Source organism: Eptesicus fuscus, chromosome 11, assembly GCF_027574615.1.
Source record: "Eptesicus fuscus isolate TK198812 chromosome 11, DD_ASM_mEF_20220401, whole genome shotgun sequence".
NCBI lineage: Eukaryota > Metazoa > Chordata > Mammalia > Chiroptera > Vespertilionidae > Eptesicus > Eptesicus fuscus.
Window position 1 is genome coordinate 32192948 of NC_072483.1, and position 18863 is coordinate 32211810.

The window sequence follows — 18863 nt, forward strand, 5'->3', positions numbered from 1 at the left end:
ACATTTACTATTTGTTAGAATGGTATCTGCCAGGTTTTTCACTATAAAGTAAATTAGTAAATATTTGCAATTAAGAAATTAACGTTTTGTGGCAAATACTTTGAGATATTTAAATATCCTGTTCAGCAAATTTACAGTCATGAGTTTATCATTCATTGATGCTTTTTGCCTGAAACACTAGGATGATTCCCAAAGTGAGTTTATATTTCCAAGGAACATGGTTCCTTTAGCTGAGAATGGCATTTACAAACTGTAAGATCTGTTCATTGCCACTATGGTATCGCTGTTTCTGGATCCCTTTAGTGGACAGGGGTGGGAGAAATAGATGTGTTTGTGAACTACACAGTTTTTTCTCTAGATAAGGGGTGGGGAACATCCGGCTTGCAAAATCGTTTAGTCTGGCCCTGCCAAGGCATTAGGGGTGAGTTAATTAAATGTTGGACCAAATATAGCAGGTAATTTTTAAGTTGATAGTTTTGTATGGCCTGAGAATCTACACTAATAAAAGAATAACATGCTAATTGACAGTACCTTTGCCACACCCACCAGCCAATCAGGAGTGAGTATACAAATTAACCCAACAAAAATGACAGGTTAATTTGAATATACAAGTGCAGAGCAGCCAGGGGCAGGGCAGGACGACACAGGTGTTCCGCACCACCCCAGCTGCTCTGGGCCTTTGGGCAGTGTGGGAAGGCGGAAAGGTGGCTCTGGCCACAGTGAAGGTGGTGCCTACAGCCAGGGGTGGGAAGGCCCATTCTTGCACGAATCTTCGTGCATCGGGCCTTTAATGATGTTATAAATATCCAAATGGCCCTTGGCAGGAAAAAGGTTTCCCACCTCTACTCTAGATATTTGAGTCTTACCCTTTCCTGTATTTGCCCACTTTCTCTAATAGTGAGAAACCTGGCCCCCATTACCCTCAATACATTTACTGTTTAATCATTATCTTGTATGTAACCAGTTTCCAGTCTTTTCAGCCTCAACATCCTGGCCACGAATTTTTGGGTAGACATTCCAATTTATATTCATGTCTGGGAAACTGCTGTTTCTAGGGAGGATTATTGACTTTCTTTTAGTAACACTTGTTTTGCACTTCACTACATGATATTTTTAATTACAAGCACTGAATTAGAGTTTTCTCTTGAATCTGACATCTTACTGTAAAAGAATGGATTGAGGAAAACAAAGGTAATTTTGGAATGGGGTTTATCCTTGTAGGTTAGGCACCTTAACAGAGATGGAGGGTACAAAGGAAAAGTTGGACAGTGCTTTTAAGATACATTTTTTTTTCTTTAAAGACATTTTTTTCTTTAAATCTAGGCCTTTTGTAAAAAAAAAAAAAAATTCTGCCCTAGCTGGTTTGGCTCAGTGGATAGAGCATCAGCCTATGGACTGAAGGGTTCCAGGTTCCATTCCGGTCAAGGGCATATAGCAGGGTTGTGGGCTCAATCCCCAATGTGGGGGGGGCATGCAGGAGGCAGCCAATCAGTGATTCTCATCATTGATGTTTCTATCTCTCCCTCTCCCTTCCTCTCTGAACTCAATAAAGTATTTTTTTTTTTCATCTTAGAATTTTTGGATCTCTTAACTTGTTCAGTGTTATTTCTGGGTTTAGTGTAAATATATAGATGAGCCAGGAAGCAATAATTTCTAAGGAAAATTTTGTTTCTTATTTTTTAAATATCTTTTTGTTGATTTTAAAGAGAGGACAGGAGAGGGATAGAGATAGAAGCATTGATGAGAGAGAAATAATCAGTTCTCTGCCTCTTGCACACCCCCTACCAAGCCAGCAACCCAGGCATGTGCCCTGACCGGGAATCGAACCATGACCTCCTTCCTGGTTCATGGGCTGAAACTCAGTGACTGAGCCACACTGGCTGGGCTGTTTCTTAATTTTTAAACTGACTGTTAAGATTAAATTTGGGAACCTATCCTATAATTTAGTACTTGCTTACAAATTAGTTTTTGAAATTCTGAGACCATAAAATAAAACTTTTGAAATGCTTCCTTAGAGAAAAGGATTAATTTTTTCCTTTTTTCTCTAATTTTGTTTTAAAGATGTGATGATATTTATCCATTAATGGTATGTATATTTTAAGATTTGTGGGTATTACTACCGAAGCAAGTATGTTAGATGTATTTGTCATTTAAATGTTAGATATAAAGATGGACAGTGATACTTTTCAGAGTACTTGAGTTTTTAATAAATTCAATTTTATTTTAGCACTAAAGAGAGCTTCAGATTGGTCCAAAAAGAAGAAGGAGCCCCTAGGCAAATTGGCTTCTTTATTTAAACTTATTGTGAGAGTCATCTATTCCTTCCACACTCTGAGCCTCAAGGAAGCACATTCTGATACTCTTCTCACTGTTGGGAACTCAATCACCACCATTCTTTCCAATGTACTTGGACATATTTCTTTGCCTTCTATGATGCGAAAAATATTTGCAACTTTAACAAGACCTCTGGCATTATTTTATGAAAACTCAAAGTAAGTATTTGGGCTTAATAGCTTTGAAGTATAAGTAGGTAATTGGGATCTAGGTAGCAAACTTTGGTGGTTTTCTTATCAGCTTTGTTGCTGATAGTAATTTTTTACAATTTAGTGGAGAGGATAATAAATATATTAAACCATGCGTTTGTTAAAAAGATAGTTGAAATAATACATAAATATGAGGTAGGAGTTGGTAGCCCTTTAAAGTTTATATGCTAGTCTAACCCCTTTTCCATTTAGTGTGTATCTTTTTAGATTTGTTAATACAAACAAGCATACCTATTAAATGTATGATGTATATGAAAGCATATTTGACATGCTACTTTGCAATTCAGTATATGGTATGCATTAAATATATTATATGCACCTTGCTTGCACCATATGCCTTAGAAGCTCATTCTTTTTAATGTCTGCCTAGGGCTTCATGAAATTTATCCATATTCCTGTTAGTGGACATAATATTCTTTTTTCTAGCCTTTCCCCTCTTAACCTACAATGTTGTAGTTGAATGTATTTGTACTTAAGCCATTGTCTACATTTGCCACTTCCTGCAAAATAAGGACCTAGGAGTGAAATTATTGGTTTAAAAGGGTATATACATTTATATTTCTGAATTATCTCCCAAAGTTTTATTAATTTACATTTAATTGAAACAAGTAATTCCTTAAAGATATCTGAAAAATTGCAAATAATATACTTTTTAAAAGCAGTTGCAAGGATTCATCAGTGTTCTTTATAACAAGTTTATATTGTGCAATCATAATATAATCTATATTTTATAATTAAATTCACAGAGAAAGTTTTAGGAACAGATTTTATTTATTTTTAATAATTCTTCATTGTTGAAAGTATTACATATGTCCTTCCCTTTCCCCCATTGATCCCTTCCAGCCCACCCCAGGCCTTTAGCAACCTATTGTCTGTGTGCATGGGTTATGCATATATGCATACAAGATCTTTGGTTGATTACCTCCTCCCTCCCACCTTCCCCCCACTTTCCCTTTGGGATTCCCCACTCTTAGGAACAGATTTTATAAAGAATAAACTAGAGCCTCAAATCTATTAACTTTTTGGAAATCTCTTTTATAGTTCTTAAGCTTCATCAGAAATAACTGATACTTATAGTATTATACCATACTTTATATTTGATAATTGGCCTTTTTAAAAAAAGTCTTGGGGTACATTTTTTTTTTATATATCACTATACATGCATGTCTTATTTTTATGGCTGCATTCATACTTTTAAGTTTAACTTTTCTAAAATATAAATGATATTGCATCTTTTTTTCTTCACAGGCTTGATGAAGTTCCTAAAGTGTATAGTTGTATGAACAACAAGGTAAAAAATAGACAATTACCCATAAACATACATCATGGTGAGAAAATGTTAGGGTTTAAATAATTGTCTTCCTTAAATAGAAATCTGACTTTTAAAGGGGTTAATTATCATACTTCAACTTTAATGGACATTTAATATGGCAAACAAAGGATGGTTTGTTTATTTATTTTGTATGTTTGTTTGAAATACATTATTTTCACAGTTCGCAGGTTAGGGACCTGGGCCTGTTAGAATTAAATCAGGTTTTCTGGACCTCTTTCCCTGTTCTGAAATCTACAGGGTTTTTACCAGCGGCCTTCAAACTTTCTCCTGCAGCAGAATTACCTGGAGGTCTTGTTAAAACACAACTTCTAGGCTTTAGCCCTGGAGTTGCATGGAGCCTGAGAATGTTTGCATTTCTGACAAGTTCCCAGGTGATGTTGATGCTGCTGGTCTGAGGCCCACATTTAATTAAGCTAATTTATTTTAAGAATGTATTTGGTTTCAGAGAGGGAGAGAGAAAAACATCAATGATAAGAGAGAATCATTGATTGACTGCCTCCTGTATGCCTCCCTACTGGGGATCAGCCCCACAACCTGAGCATGTACCCTGACTGGGAATCAGACTGTGACTTCCTGGTTCATAGGTTGATGCTCAACCACGGAGCCATGCTGGCTGGGCCGAGGACACTTTTTTTTTTTTTCCATATATTTTTATTGATTTCAGAGAGGGAGGGAGAGAGAGAGATTGATAGAAACATCAATGATGAGAATCATTGATCAGCTGCCTCCTACACACCCCCTACTAGGGCTAGGGATCGAGCCCGCAACCTAGGGATGTGCCCTTGCCCGGAATTGAACTCTGGACCCTTCAGTCAGCAGGCTCAGGCTCAAACCACTGAGTCAAGCAGGCTAGGGTGGAGGCCACATTTTAAGAAGCACTGATTTGTACCCTCTGGACTACTTTTTCATCATGCTGGTTTACAGCAAAGCTTTACTTTTTTTAAAGTATAGTTTTTTAAAAGAAGGATTTAAAAATGTTTCTTTAAATTCATATAACTCCTATCATCTCTTTATGGGGGTAACTGGTTTCAATTGTTTATATATACAACTGTATAAATAATCGATTAAAATTGATGTGAAAACAAAGTTTTCTGTTAATGGAAAATAAGCTTGAAATAAGGTTCTAATATTAGTAAACTTAAAGTCACATGATAATTTGTCAGCTTATAAAGTATGTATTGAAGGTGATGGATGGGAGCTTTTAAAAAGCCATTTTAAGTTTAAATTTTTAAAAATTTTCTTCCAGCAACATTATTTAAGGTTCATTACTAAAAGCCAGAAGTTGTTTTAAAAACCACTTTTAACCCCATTCAGTAGTAAGCGTTATTTTAGGGATCTTTTTTACATTTTTCCATATAGAAAAGCACGCATATACATGCAATACCCACAGGGTTACCTACTGTGGGCGTGGCGTGGGAACATGCGGTTTAAGTAGCGCCCGGCTTCCAGGGCTAGGCCCTGCCTCCCATCCACCCTGCACCCTGGTGGCCTCGGAAACCTTCCCCGGGTTCCTGCTCCCGCAACCAGGCCTCCTCCCATCGCCCTTCCTAAGCCCGGACGACCCTCAATCTAGCTTGGCCGTGCCCTTGCCCCGCCTCCCACAGGGGAGACAGGCAGCCCAGGCCGCGCCCACACTGCGCCTGCCCACGCCCACACTGCGCCTGCCCACGGGCTGTTCGCGGGCACCGCCCACACCTCGCCAAGCCCCGCGATAGTTCACGCGTTCACAGCTGCTTCGCCGTAACGGCTCTGCGGACCTGGAACGTTCTCGAGGGCTATTTGAATTTTAGAAATTGAAATAGTCACATGTGCGTATTTTAGTTTAGTATGCTTTGTGCTTTTATTTTTTTCTGCTTTAAGTGGTACATTTTCAAGTATTATCCTAATAAGCTTTTTCTTTTTCTTAGTTAGAAAAGCTACTCGGGGAAATCATTGCTTGTCTACACTTCAGCTACACTGGGACTTACGACAGTGAACTTCTTGAACAGATCTCCCCATTATTATGCATAATATTTCTGCACAAGAATAAGCAGATTCGAAAACAGAGTGCTCAGTTCTGGAATGCCACATTTGCTAAAGTGACGACGTTGGTTTATCCTGAAGAGTTAAAGTATGCTAATCTTACATCGTTACTCTATTGATCATGTAAATTCATTTTTTAGTTTAAAAAATTTTTCTTGTAAGAAATTATTGCAGAGGATTTCTTAGTTGAAATGTTATGTGGAATACATGCTAATTATTAAACATTATTTGACCCTTTTGGGTTTCAGAGTAGTAACCTCTTGGTTTTAGGAAAATAAAAAGTAATTTGAAATTATCCTTAATAAAAGAAATGCAAAGGTCAGGAAATTGATGGTTATTAAATCTGGGTGATGTGCACTTGGCTACATAAAGTAATAATATAGTCTACCTTTGCTTGACATTTTCTGCAAGAAAAATTTGAAAAATTTTTTTATAAAGAAAATTTGGAAATGGAAGAATTTAGCAAAAAACATTAAATGTTGCCAGTAATTTCTCTCAGTTTTATGTTTGTAGAGTATGAAGTAGTCTTTAAGCTGGGTGTATTTTGCCACTTTAAAATTATAATTAAAGTGTTCTTGTAGATAACTGATATTCACCAGTACTACTTGACTCAAGGTATGCATATTTATGTACTTTTTTAAAAGACCTATACTAAGACAAGCCAAAGAAAAATTTCTGCTTCTGTTGCCTGGTTTGGAAAATGTTGAAATTATGGAGGAATCCAGTGGACCATATTCGGATGCAGTGAGTGTTTTGTTTTTTTTTTTTGCTTTTGAATGATTAGTTTGTTTATTGGGTTTTAACATAATTTTTATTGAAGTGATAAGCAAGTACAACCTGAACAGAGATACTTCATAATATAGGATTTTTTCCATAAAGTCAGTTGTCTGGCTTGAAATACTTTTATGAATGAAGGGCAGTAAATTTCACCATAGATTCTTATGTAAGTAATCTCTGTGCTTGTTCGTTAATGATCTCTTTTGAATTACTGTACATCAGTGTGCTGTTTTGCAAAGGCTGTAAATTATTAAAATACATTGTTAAATGTTGCTATTTAGATAAACTAGGAGTAATAGTTACTTGTTCACATCTAAGCAAGAGTTACCCTTTATTTTTTCATTTCTTTCCATTGAATCATTCATTCCTTCTATCAGAAAAACACATACATCTTTGTTATTACGTCGCCTGATTGTACCAAATTTACTTTGGCTAATGATACCTGATGACTATCTGAAGATTAAGGAGTAAAGGCATGGATAATGTATATACCCCATGAAGTGAACATCCTTAGACAACTTGATCCTCAGACAACTTATTTATTCAATAACAGTATAGTCTAGTTATTTTTTGTTTAGAACCTATAAAAGACAAAAGGTCAAATACTCTTTAGTTTTTGTTTTTAGCTAAAATAATAGACTGTTGAGACTTTTTGATTGTAAGTTGGCTTGAAAAACATACAGTCTGTTGGGAGGGGCATGATAGTTAATATTTTCTATCAAACATGCTTATTTAATGTCTTAAAGTTTTATGGCTTTGGTTTTTCTTTTAGAACTATAGTAGTAGGAGGGATACTTGATATATTTTTGCAGTATTTTATAGTATATCATTTTCAGAATTCATAAAATTAAGTGGTGCAAAACAGCTATTGAGTATGTTGGATATACAAAATCTATTTGCTGTTAACTGAAATAGTGACTTTCTTTTCATTGACATGATTTTACTAGAGTTGAATCAAAAGAAATTTAATGAGTATTCATTACACTGGAAATTTTAAAACGTTAAAAGAAATATTGTACTTAATGATATTGTTTTATATGTCCTAAAACAGACAGAAAACTCACAATTAAATATGAAGATAAGTGGCATGGAAAGAAAATCAAGTGGAAAAAGAGATTCTTTTTTGGCACAACCAAAGGTTACAAAAGAAAATATGAAGTCACCAGCCAAAGTATGTTCTTTCAACATTTATTTCATAGAACTTTTAAAGTATATGTAGGTTGAAAATACACAACTTCTAATTGGAAGAAAAAGCTGTTAAACACTAAAAGTGGGATTGCAGAATATGAGTTTGGTCTGGAAAGACTATATTAGAATGACATGGATGTCTTGAAGCTTTAGTAGATGATTCCTTCTTAGTAAAGTTAGATCAACATAATACTTTGCATCCATTAAGTAGCAGTCTTCTTGAGATGGAATGAAACTAGATTTGAATAGCTGTAACAGCATAAGAGGAAAATATTGTAGAACTTATATTATTGAATAGAAACAAAATGCCTAGGTAAGAAATCTATTTTAACCTCAAATCTAAAACGAAATATCTCTCTAGTTGCCATTTAACCAATTTATATTATTGGTATGTAGGGCATATTATTTTGGCAGCTGGAACTTGACTAGTTAATACTTCACCATGATAGCCGTAAATATACTCTTCTCCTGTTGAACAAATTGATTTCTATGTGTTGTCCTGAAAAACATTTCCCATGCTTTGTTGGTAAACACACACTTGCCTACTTTTTAAAGAGATATAATAATTTTTTTATTTTCTGAGTATTAGAGGTACAGTGAATCAAAGGGACATTTTACTAATTGTTACTAAGAAGAAATGTAGTTGTGTGGTTTTTTAACTCAAAACTTCCTACTCATTATCAAAAAACTTAGTGTTATAATAGAGATTTATTGAAGTATTAGAAAAATAATTTGGCAACTCAAATGTATATTTACTTTTTTAAAATTTATAGTTCAAACTAGAATCTTCATCCCCCAAAATGAGTGGAATGCCTTTGGAAGAAGAAAAGTCTACTGAATTTGTGTTTATACCTCCAGAAGGAAAAGAAGCAAAGGAAAGAATACTAACTGAACATCAGAAAGAAGTACTCAAAACAAAGAGGTTTGTAGTCCTTTTATTTTGAATTGAGTATTTTGCAGTCACACTCAGATTTCATGCACCAAACTATAGCTTTGTCTTTAGAACTAAGATACTGTGTATGTTATAGTGTATTTTAATGCTGGACAGATACACTAGGTAACTACATTTCATAGTGTATACAGCTCCCTAGTAATGCGCCAAATGTTTGTTTATTGAGGTGTAGTGCGGGAGGGAAAGATAAAGAAGAGGGTTTCATTGAAAATAAGCATCTAAGCCTTGATTTTTTTATTGTTAATAAAAGAACTAGATGTAGAATTGTAGGCTTTACTTTCTGATTGTAGGAATATCAAGATTTTGAACTTACAAAATATTTTTCAGGTGTGATATTCCTGCCATGTATAATAATCTGGATGTTTCACAAGATGCATTATTTTCTCAATATAGTCAGGAAGAGTCTATGTAAGTATGGAAGGCGCTGAAGTAACTGTTTTTTAAAGTTTTACTTAACTACTCTAATTTACGTTTGTTTGTATATTTCAGGGAAATTCCTAGATTAGCTGAAAAATCGAAGGAAGATTCTAAGATGGCATTTAAGGTATACATATTTTGGGGGGTTTTCAAATCACTCTTTCATTATGGAGTCTCTTGTATTCATTTTAAGATGTGCTGTTTAGTTTGTTAACTTTCACTAGCAGATGTTAGCAGAATTATAGTCGTCGTTTGTGGGTGTGGGTGAGTTTAAATGTATTTGGCTTTATTGAATACTAGAAACCAGATTCATGCACCAGTGGGGTCCCTTGGCTTGGCCTGTGCCCTCTCGCAATCCAGGACCCCTTGGGGGGTGTTGGGGTCTCAATGCATGGATTCGGCCCAATCCCCGCAGGCCAGGCTGAGGGACCCCACTGGTGCAAGAATCTGTGCACCGGTCATCTAGTATACATATAAGATCTTTGGTTAATCTCTTCCTGCCCTTCCCCCTACCCCCTTTCCCTCTGAGATTCATCAGTCTGTTCCATGTTTCCATGCCTGTGCATTGAGCTTCTTCCCCCTGGTGGTCAGTGCGTGTCACAACTACCGGTTGAAAAGTCAAACAGACACTTAGCGTATTAGCCTTTTATATATATAGATTTATCATTAGAAACAAGTTAGTGGGCATCTACCACCACCTTTGGAGTAATTAGAAAATATCAAAAGTCAGTGATTGCCTTTGAATTACTAAGGCATTACACTAAAATTTCCCTAGAAAGTCAGACTTGTATGCTGGTTAATCTATATATATGTACATTTCTGTGCAGGAGGAACTAACGAAGAGTGACATTGTCATTACACAAGATGTTACGGGAAAGTGTGGTATGGAAGAACATCTTGAAAAGACTTCTCTTTCAAATAATGAATGTAGTTCTATTGAGGAAAGCCATCCAGGAATACTGAGCAGTAATAATAATGCCAAAAAAAACCCTTTAATTTCATCAAAGAAAATTTCAAATGAATGTGCATCTAGTGCAGAAAACACTTTTGATGGTAGCAGTAGCTCAGTTTCTAATATCACTAATTCTGGAACACCCTCACAGCCTACAAGTCGAAGGCAAACCTTTATTACTTTGGAGAAGTTTGATGGTTCAGAAAATAGACCTTTTAGTCCATCCCCCTTGAACAATATGTCATCAGCTATTACAGTAAAAAATAGTCAGGAGGGCATGGCTAAAACAGATATTCCACCAAAAGCAAAGAGAAGAGAAGTGGCTCTTTCAAAATTTGACTCTGAAAAAATAGTGCATGGAAATAAGCGGTCAGGCCTAAGGTCAAGTAGAGCTGAACAAACAGGGAATAAAAGTTCTAAGCTCTTAATGACATCTGATCAGAAAAAAAATACTCAGGAATCTATTGATAGCATGGTAGCCTTAGAAAATAACCCAGCTGGTTTGCTTAATCAAACAGAATGTGTGTTAGATAATCAGGCTCATCTCTCTGAATCTGCAGTGAAACATGAGGATACAATGCTTAAACCAACAACAGTAAATGCTTTATTAGAAAACAGTACTGTAGAGGAAAAAACCTTAGGAACGAATTTGGAATCCAAAGAAAATACACCCCCAGCCATAATACCAGCAGATCAAATGGTAAATGAGGATAGTCATGTTCCAATAGCTCCAAATCAGAAAACCCTTAGGCGTTCTTTAAGGCGACGTTCAGAAATAGCAGAGCCTATCACTGATAGCCAAGATAAAGAAAATAATCTTCAAAAAAAGGAAAGACATAAGGAAGAAGAAAAGACTCTTCAGAAAAATCCATTACATGTAAAAGATGATACGTTACCTAAGCAAAAATTGATTTCTGAACAAACTGTACAGGAAAATTTAATTGAGAAAGATACTTCACATGAGAAGACTTTAGGGGAAACCAGCACTAATACTGAAATTGAAAAAAATAGAAGAAAGCCAGACCTTGAGAATAGTAAATCTGAGGGAGATGCTAGCCAGGACATTGCAGATAAGTCCTCTGAGAAACAAGTAAGGGGACGGACACGGTATCAAACAAGGAGAGCATCCCAGGGTTTACTTTCCAGCATTGAAAACTCTGAATCTGATAATTCTGAGGCAAAGGAGGAAAGTTCTAGAAAGAAGAGATCTGGAAAATGGAAAAACAAAAACAGTGACAGTGTTGACATTGAAGATCAAGAAGAGAAAATGGAAAAACAGGAATGTCTGCAAGTTGAAAGTCAGACACATGATCATAAAGCAAATTCCGAAGTGGACATAAATATAAAATCTCAGATTTGTGAAAACAAAGATGAAAATAATACTGTAGCTCTCCAAAATTCTACAGTATCTTCAGATTTAGTGCTAGTTTGTGATATATCAAATACTTATGAAGAAAAAAGTAAAACTAACAAATGTGCAGATGATTCCTTTTCAAATTCTGTATCAGAATTAAATCTAAGGACTAGAAATGCCAATAAGAGGTTACATAAGCGAGATTCCATAGAAAATAACAATGTGGAAGAAGGGTCAAAAATAGGGACATTAGACATTTCTTTGCCTTCTGAAAAAACTTTTCAAACACCTGAATGCCGACACAAGAGAAGTAGGAGGGTAAGGAGATCTAAGGGTTGTGATTGCTGTGGAGAAAAGTCACAACCTCAAGAAAAGTCACCCCTTGGGTTGACAAATACAGAAGATTACAATGTAAAGGTCAGTGAAACCAAAAAGATAGATGTGCCAACTCCTGTAACTATATCAGAGACTACTACAGCTAATATTCACCCTGAGGCTAAACTTCCAGATGAGTGTCATAGTGTGAATTTTCACTTGGGTCTCAAGGAGGAGAACGATACTATTGATTCATTAATTGTACCTGAAACTGAGTTGAAAGAAAGGGATATTCAAGACTCTCTTCCTTCTGAAATAGTAAATTTTAAAGAAGAAATGTGTGATACGGATTTTAAGGAAGCAATTTCGATTGAAAGCCAAGAGCCATCCAATAAAAAATGTAAGACTGTTGGCCCATGTTTAGGTGATTCCAAAGATATTTCACTGGAATGTTCTAATTTGGAGACCAAAGAAGAAAAGCCAGAGGCTATACTAAAAATGGAAGTAAGTACAGAGAACATGGTTAATGTTGAAGCAGATGCATGTAAAGTAAAAGCAGAATTCAATCCAGAAATAGAAGCTATGGAATTGGATGTAGAGTGTGATAAATCTGAAGCTAGCTTCTCTGAACAAAAGAGTGCCAAAACTGGTATTTTTGAGGAAGAGGCAACAGAGAAAAACAGTATAAGAAGTGATGAATCTGAAGCAGATGCAGCTAAAGTACTGATTGCTGAAGAAGCAGTAACTGAGGAATTTAATTCAGCTATTGGTCATCCAGATAATACCACACCTATAGAAGTAAGACCTCAGTTAGAAGTTTCTGAACAAACAGCAGTTGGTGGACTAGATGGAGGAAATGGTGAATCTGATCCAGGCTCATCTGAAGAAATGAATGCTGAAATGGAAAATTATGAAGAAAGAGTAATTGGTGAAGTGAAGGCTGAAACTGACCATGTCGGTGAAATAGAGGATGAGGACTTGATTACCAAAGCATCAAAGTCCATAGAAGCTGAAACAAACAGATTGAATATAGAAATTGGCAATATTTTCCCTAACACGCTTAAGGTGAACACTGAAGAAGGAAACGTTAACTCTAATAAAACAGAAACAAGCATTGTACTTAATAAACCTGAAGAAGTAAAATTAGATGACAATCAAATGAAAGTGGAAAATGATGGTGAAACTTTACAGGAAGTTCACCATACTTCAGAGAAAGTGAAGGAAACATCACAATCTCTGGTATCTGAAAGAGATACCTCTGAACTGATAACAGAAGACAATAATACATCTCCTCAAAAATTAAGCGGATTTGATCCTTTACTTCTGTCAGCAACTGAGAGTCCTAGTGGCATGCAAGCTCGCTGTATCTGGTCTCCTTTGGCTTCTCCATCCAGTAGCATTTTAAAAAGAGGACTAAAAAGACCTCAAGAAGATGAGATCTCACCACCTGTTCACAAGGTAGGGGTTTAAGGCTGAATCTTGGCTCATGTTTAAATGGAATATTTTTGCATATGTCTTTTCGTATTAGTGTTTTGTTTTCTTCAGATACTCAGGTGGAATTGCTGGATATATGGAAGCTCTATTTTTAATTTTTTGAGGACTCCATACTGATACCCATAGTGGCTGCACCAATTTACAATCCTACCAACAGCTTTATGAGAGTTCCTCCTCCTCCACATCCCCCACCACCAACACCACTACCATTGACTTATTTGTCAATTTTTTTGTGGTTGTCATTCTGACCGGTGTGAGGTAGTACGTTCCTGTGGTTTTGATTTGCATTTCCCTGGTCATTAGTAATGTTGAGTATCTTACGTGTCTGTTGGCCATCTGTATGATCTCTGGAGAAATATCTATTCAGGTACTCTGCCTATTTTTAATTAGATTATTGGTGGGGTTTTTATTTGTGTTATATGGTATGAGTTCCTTTACATATTTTGTATATAGACCCCTTATCAGAAGTATCATTTGTGAATAACTTCTCCCATTTAGTAGGTCTTTTCATTTTGCTAGTGTTTTCTTTCTTGGTGCAGAAACTTTTCAGTTTAATGTAGTCCTATTTAATTAGTTTTGCTATTGTTGCTCTTTCCAAAGAGTTATAACCCAAAAGATTATGCTAAGACTGATGTCACAGAGCTTATCGTCACATAGTTTCTTCTAGGAGTTTTTGGTCTCAGGTCTTACATTTAAATCTTTAATCCATTTAAAAATATATATATATTTTTTTATTGATTTCAGAGAGGAAGGAGGAGAGAGATAGAAACATCAATGATGAGAGAGAACCACTGATCGGCTGCCTCCTGCACGCCCCCTACTGGGGATTGAGCCCACAACCCGGGCATGTGCCCTGTCCAGGAATCTAATTCAGGACCCTTCAGTCCACAGGCCAACACTCTATCCATTGAGCCAAACTGGCTAGGGCTCTTGAATCCATTTTGAGTTTATTTTTGTAAGTGGTGTAACAAAGTGTTCCAATTTCATTTTTTTCCTTGTACCTGTCCAGTTTTCCCAGCACCACTTACTGAAAAGACTGTCTTTTACCCCATTGTATATTCTTACCTCCTTTGGCGTTAATTGATCATTAAAGCAAGGATTTGATTTTTGGTTCTCCAGTATGCTATACATTGTTAATACAAATTAGTTATATTTTGTTTGATAGTATCTCGTATTTCAGTTTTATTTAGGCAACAGCATAGTGTAGTTTTTTATAGCCGATATGTACAGAATCTTGCCACTTTTTGAATTAAAACTAGGGAACATTTATGTACATATTTAAAAATGTAAGTGCTCTGTTGTGTATTTATGTCAGCTAGCTGATTGAGTGAACATATTGTAAGTTTAGAAGAGACTTCAAGCTAGAGCTAAGAAAAAAAATTGCTACCCAATTGCTATGAATCTGGTACCCTCAAAGTTTAGAACAGAATCAATCTAAGTAAGATATACCAGAGGCTAGTTGGTACTATGTCAAACTCTTTAACTTGTTCTTTACAGTCATTGTAGTTAATAGTTAAACCCATAGAGTTAGTAGTATTGGATTATGCAATTTCTATTGCCACATGCACTTTCATTAAGTTTCTGCTACTGTGTCTGTTTCAATCTTTGTTGCTATAGAACATAGATCATTGGAATGACCTGTGCTATTTGTGAAAGCAAGTCATTAGGAAAAACTACACCTATATACATACTCTTGGTTTCTAGTGAAATGATTTAAGCTTCTAAACCCACACTCTATTTTTGGGTAACCTTATAATGAGAATTTATGGTGTTATTTTTTAAAACTTTAATTTTGTTAAATAAAAACATGACCTGTGTTTTTAGGTTCGCCGAGTCTCCTTTGCAGATCCAATATATCAAGCAGGATTGGCAGATGACATTGATAGGCGATGTTCTCTTGTTAGGGCCCATTCTTCAAGTAGTTCTCCCATAGTGTTAAAAACTGTTAAAACTTCACCTACTGCACAATCTAAGGTAAGCTGTAGGCTTTAAAATAACGTATGTATGCAGACAGAATGGCATTGTGTAGTTTGTCTTAAAATTAACTAAGGACAAAACTTGTTTGGTTTGGATATATTCTTTTTCTGCCACTTGACATGAACAGGTTATAAAAGGCAGTGATGATCCAGCAAGTAATTGATTATGTAGTTTATTACATTTTAGATTTTCTGGAAGTATTAAGAAATTACTATATTCTAAATTGTTAAAGTAGAGTTGTAAATTTATAGTTATCTAGGGTTCTGAGTTTTTTTTTCTCTCCTTCTATCTAGCATAATACCACTTCAAGCAAAGGATTTCTGTTCCCAGGATCACGTAGCCCTAAATTTAAGAGCTCAAAGAAATGTTTAGTAAGAAGTGCTTTAGTTTTCATGCAACTTTTTTTTTCATGTTTAGTGAGGTGATGTCTATTTAACTGTTTTTGAAATTTATTCTAAGATTACAGAAATGGCTAAAGAATCCATACCATGCCCAACAGAAAGTGTTTACCCAGCTTTGGTAAACTGTATGGCACCAGTTGATATTATTTTACCTCAGATTACTTCAAACATGTGGTAAGTAATTATTTAGGCTTCTGGCTTATTCTTAAAGTTGCCCCTTATTTAAGAGGACTATTTAAATTATCAAAGTCCTCATATTTAGAATTGCTTTTATATGCACCTTTATACATATTTCAGAAATAAAAATTCAGCTGGGAAGATCGGTCAGAAAGGACAATAAGAGAAGCATTTGTCACAGTGGCTAAGATAATTGTATGCTTATTTTCCAGGTGCCATGCTGAACTCTTTATATACATTATCTTATTTAATCATAAACCCTATAAGAGTAGTGTTATTTCCACTTTATAAGATGAACTTTACAAAGGTTAATCCATCAAAGTCAGTCATTAAGTTAGTAAAGCATGAACCACACATTAGGCTTAGTCTGATTCCAATACTATTGCTTAAACCAGGCATACACATCAGACTAAAATTTTATGTTTTAAACTAGAGACCTGACGCATGAAATTCATGCAAGAGTAGGCCTTCCTTCCCCCAGCTGCCAGCACTGGCTTCCCTCTAGCACCCAGGACATGGGCTTCCCTTGCAGCCCTGGCTTCATCTGGAAGGACATCTGATCTAATTAGCATTTTACTTTTTTATTATTATAGGTTATATGTTCAGTGTCTGTCTTCACAGTAGGTTAGGTGGGCATATATAAATTCAGTATGGTTGAACTTAAATTAGGAAATTCACCTGGATAGACTCTCACAAGTAGAGTAAATATAAAACTATATAATAATGTTCTACCTTTTTTTATTGTCTGTTCAGGGCAAGAGGACTGGGACAACTCATTAGAGCCAAGAATATAAGAACAATTGGTGATTTGAGTACTCTTACAGCATCTGAAATTAAAACTCTTCCTATCCGTTCTCCAAAAGTGTCCAATGTAAAAAAGGCTCTCAGAGTATATCATGAGCAACAGGTAAAAACTTAGATGTCAGTTATAAAGCACGTATAAACACAACCCTGTGCCACATACCAATCTTTTGGTCAAAAACAGACTGCATATACATCAGTGGTTTGATAAGATAATAGTGGAACTGAAAATTCCTATCGCCTATTGATGTCATAGTGTAAATGCATTACTCGTGTTTGTCATAATGCTGGTGTGAACAAATGCACTGCGCTGCCAGTCATAAAAACGTAACACATATGATTATGTGTACAGCACATAATACTTGATAATATGAATGACTGTGTTGCTGGTTTACATATTTAATAAACTTTGTTGTTATTTAGAATGTACTCTTTCTACTTAGGTAAAAAAAGGTTTGCTGTGAAAGTTTGCCATGTTACCCCATCAGCAGCCTCCTAACTACGTTTACTTGATTGCATCATTTTACTTGATTTAATCTCATTTTTCTGTGCAGTAACATGCTGTAGCCTAGAAGCAATAGAATATACCATATAGCCATTTATGTTATAGGCTATGCCATGTAAGTTTGTGTGAGTACACTATGATATTCTCACAATGACAAAATTTGCCTAATGCATTTCTCAGATTATATCCCTGTCATTAAGTAGTACATAACTGTAAATGATCTAGTAATACAGTTACACAGTTTGTGCTTAAACTGTACACGCATTTCATGATGCCTTTTCTTCCCTTCCCTCAGGAGTAACTTAAAAGATCACATTATAATTCCACGGAGAAGTTTTTCGCATTTATTTTGAACTGTTCTTATGCAATGTACCTCTCAATTCTTTGAATTCTGTTCTCCTACCATCTTCTCTCTTTCATTTATACAAAACTGGCTATTGAATTCCATGGCTGCAATTCTTAAAACCTAGATGTTAAAATCTATCAAAACGTTTATAAAAATCTTGCAGTTTTTAGTTTAACAGTATTTTGATTTTGATACCCAACCTTTTTACACATAAACATTGTGGGTCATGGATATTTTCAGAGTTTCTGATGAAAGCCAATATTTTTCCCCCTATAAAAATATATGGAAAATTTTATGTTATTTCAGAAAGGTTCATAGACTTCTAAAACCCATTCAGAGATGCTTTAAATATACATTGACATTCAGAATTGTGAGTGAATGGAAAATAGGATCTGTTAAAGATGAAAACCAGCATTCTAGATTTGAATCTTTGAGACTAGAGTTTGCTAACTACTGGTGAAAGTCCTAGAATTAGCATTAATTTGTGTTGTGATTTTTAAACACATTTGTTAGTTTTGAAAAACCCAAATACTTTATTAGTAATTTTTAGTCTTATAGATCAAAAATTTAGTTTCTTAAGTATTTTCTGTTGTCCATGGCCCTGAGAATTGTCTCTGAAGCATTATATAATTTTTTAAAAACTGCTTTATTGAGACATCCACATACCATAAAATTCACTGCTACCCCCCACACACACATACACACTTCAGTGATTTGTGTGTGTGTTTGTTTTTAGTATATTTACAAACTTATACAATCACAACTTCTGTCTTAATTTTAGAACATTTTTATCACTCCAGAAAAAACACACATCTTATTAGCAGTCACTCTGCATGCGCAACCCCATAGCAACTACTAATCTTTTTTCTCAGTAGATTTGCCTGTTATAGACATTTCATAAAATTGGGGTCATATAAACCTGTGGTCTTTTGTGACTGACTTTCACTGTGCATAATATTTTCAAAGCTTCATTTATAGTTTTTTTGGTGTGTTATTAGAACATAGTTTCTTAGCAATATTAGCTAAGCTAGTAATCACGTGATGAGCTGTCAGATTCTGTTCTGCTGTTAGTACTGTTGTTAGTCCTATTAAGAGTAAATTTCCCTTTGTTTGTTTTGTTTTTTTACTGACCTAAATGTTTAATCAAGGTGAAGTCTCGTGGACTAGAAGAAATTCCAGTTTTTGATATTTCTGAAAAAACAATAAATGGAACAGAAAAACCTCTGTCTGCTGATGAAGAAGGACTTGCCTCAGGTATATTTTAGCAAAGTAGGACAACTTTATTTATAGATCAATTGACTTTCTTGAA

At 35.3% G+C, this 18863-nt stretch overlaps 1 protein-coding gene across 1 annotated transcript in view; it reads left to right on the forward strand.

Moving 5' to 3' along the window:
• RIF1 (replication timing regulatory factor 1) overlaps positions 1–18863 on the forward strand; it is a 65727-nt gene that overhangs the window by 40490 nt on the left and 6374 nt on the right. Inside the window, exons 21-34 of the mRNA XM_028141239.2 lie at positions 2228–2492; positions 3792–3834; positions 5784–5986; positions 6543–6642; positions 7727–7846; positions 8637–8785; positions 9143–9223; positions 9305–9359; positions 10060–13311; positions 15172–15321; positions 15618–15695; positions 15784–15899; positions 16656–16809; positions 18703–18808. Of these exons, the coding sequence (XP_027997040.2) occupies positions 2228–2492; positions 3792–3834; positions 5784–5986; positions 6543–6642; positions 7727–7846; positions 8637–8785; positions 9143–9223; positions 9305–9359; positions 10060–13311; positions 15172–15321; positions 15618–15695; positions 15784–15899; positions 16656–16809; positions 18703–18808 (4872 nt within the window). The remainder of the gene's footprint in view (positions 1–2227; positions 2493–3791; positions 3835–5783; positions 5987–6542; positions 6643–7726; positions 7847–8636; positions 8786–9142; positions 9224–9304; positions 9360–10059; positions 13312–15171; positions 15322–15617; positions 15696–15783; positions 15900–16655; positions 16810–18702; positions 18809–18863) is intronic.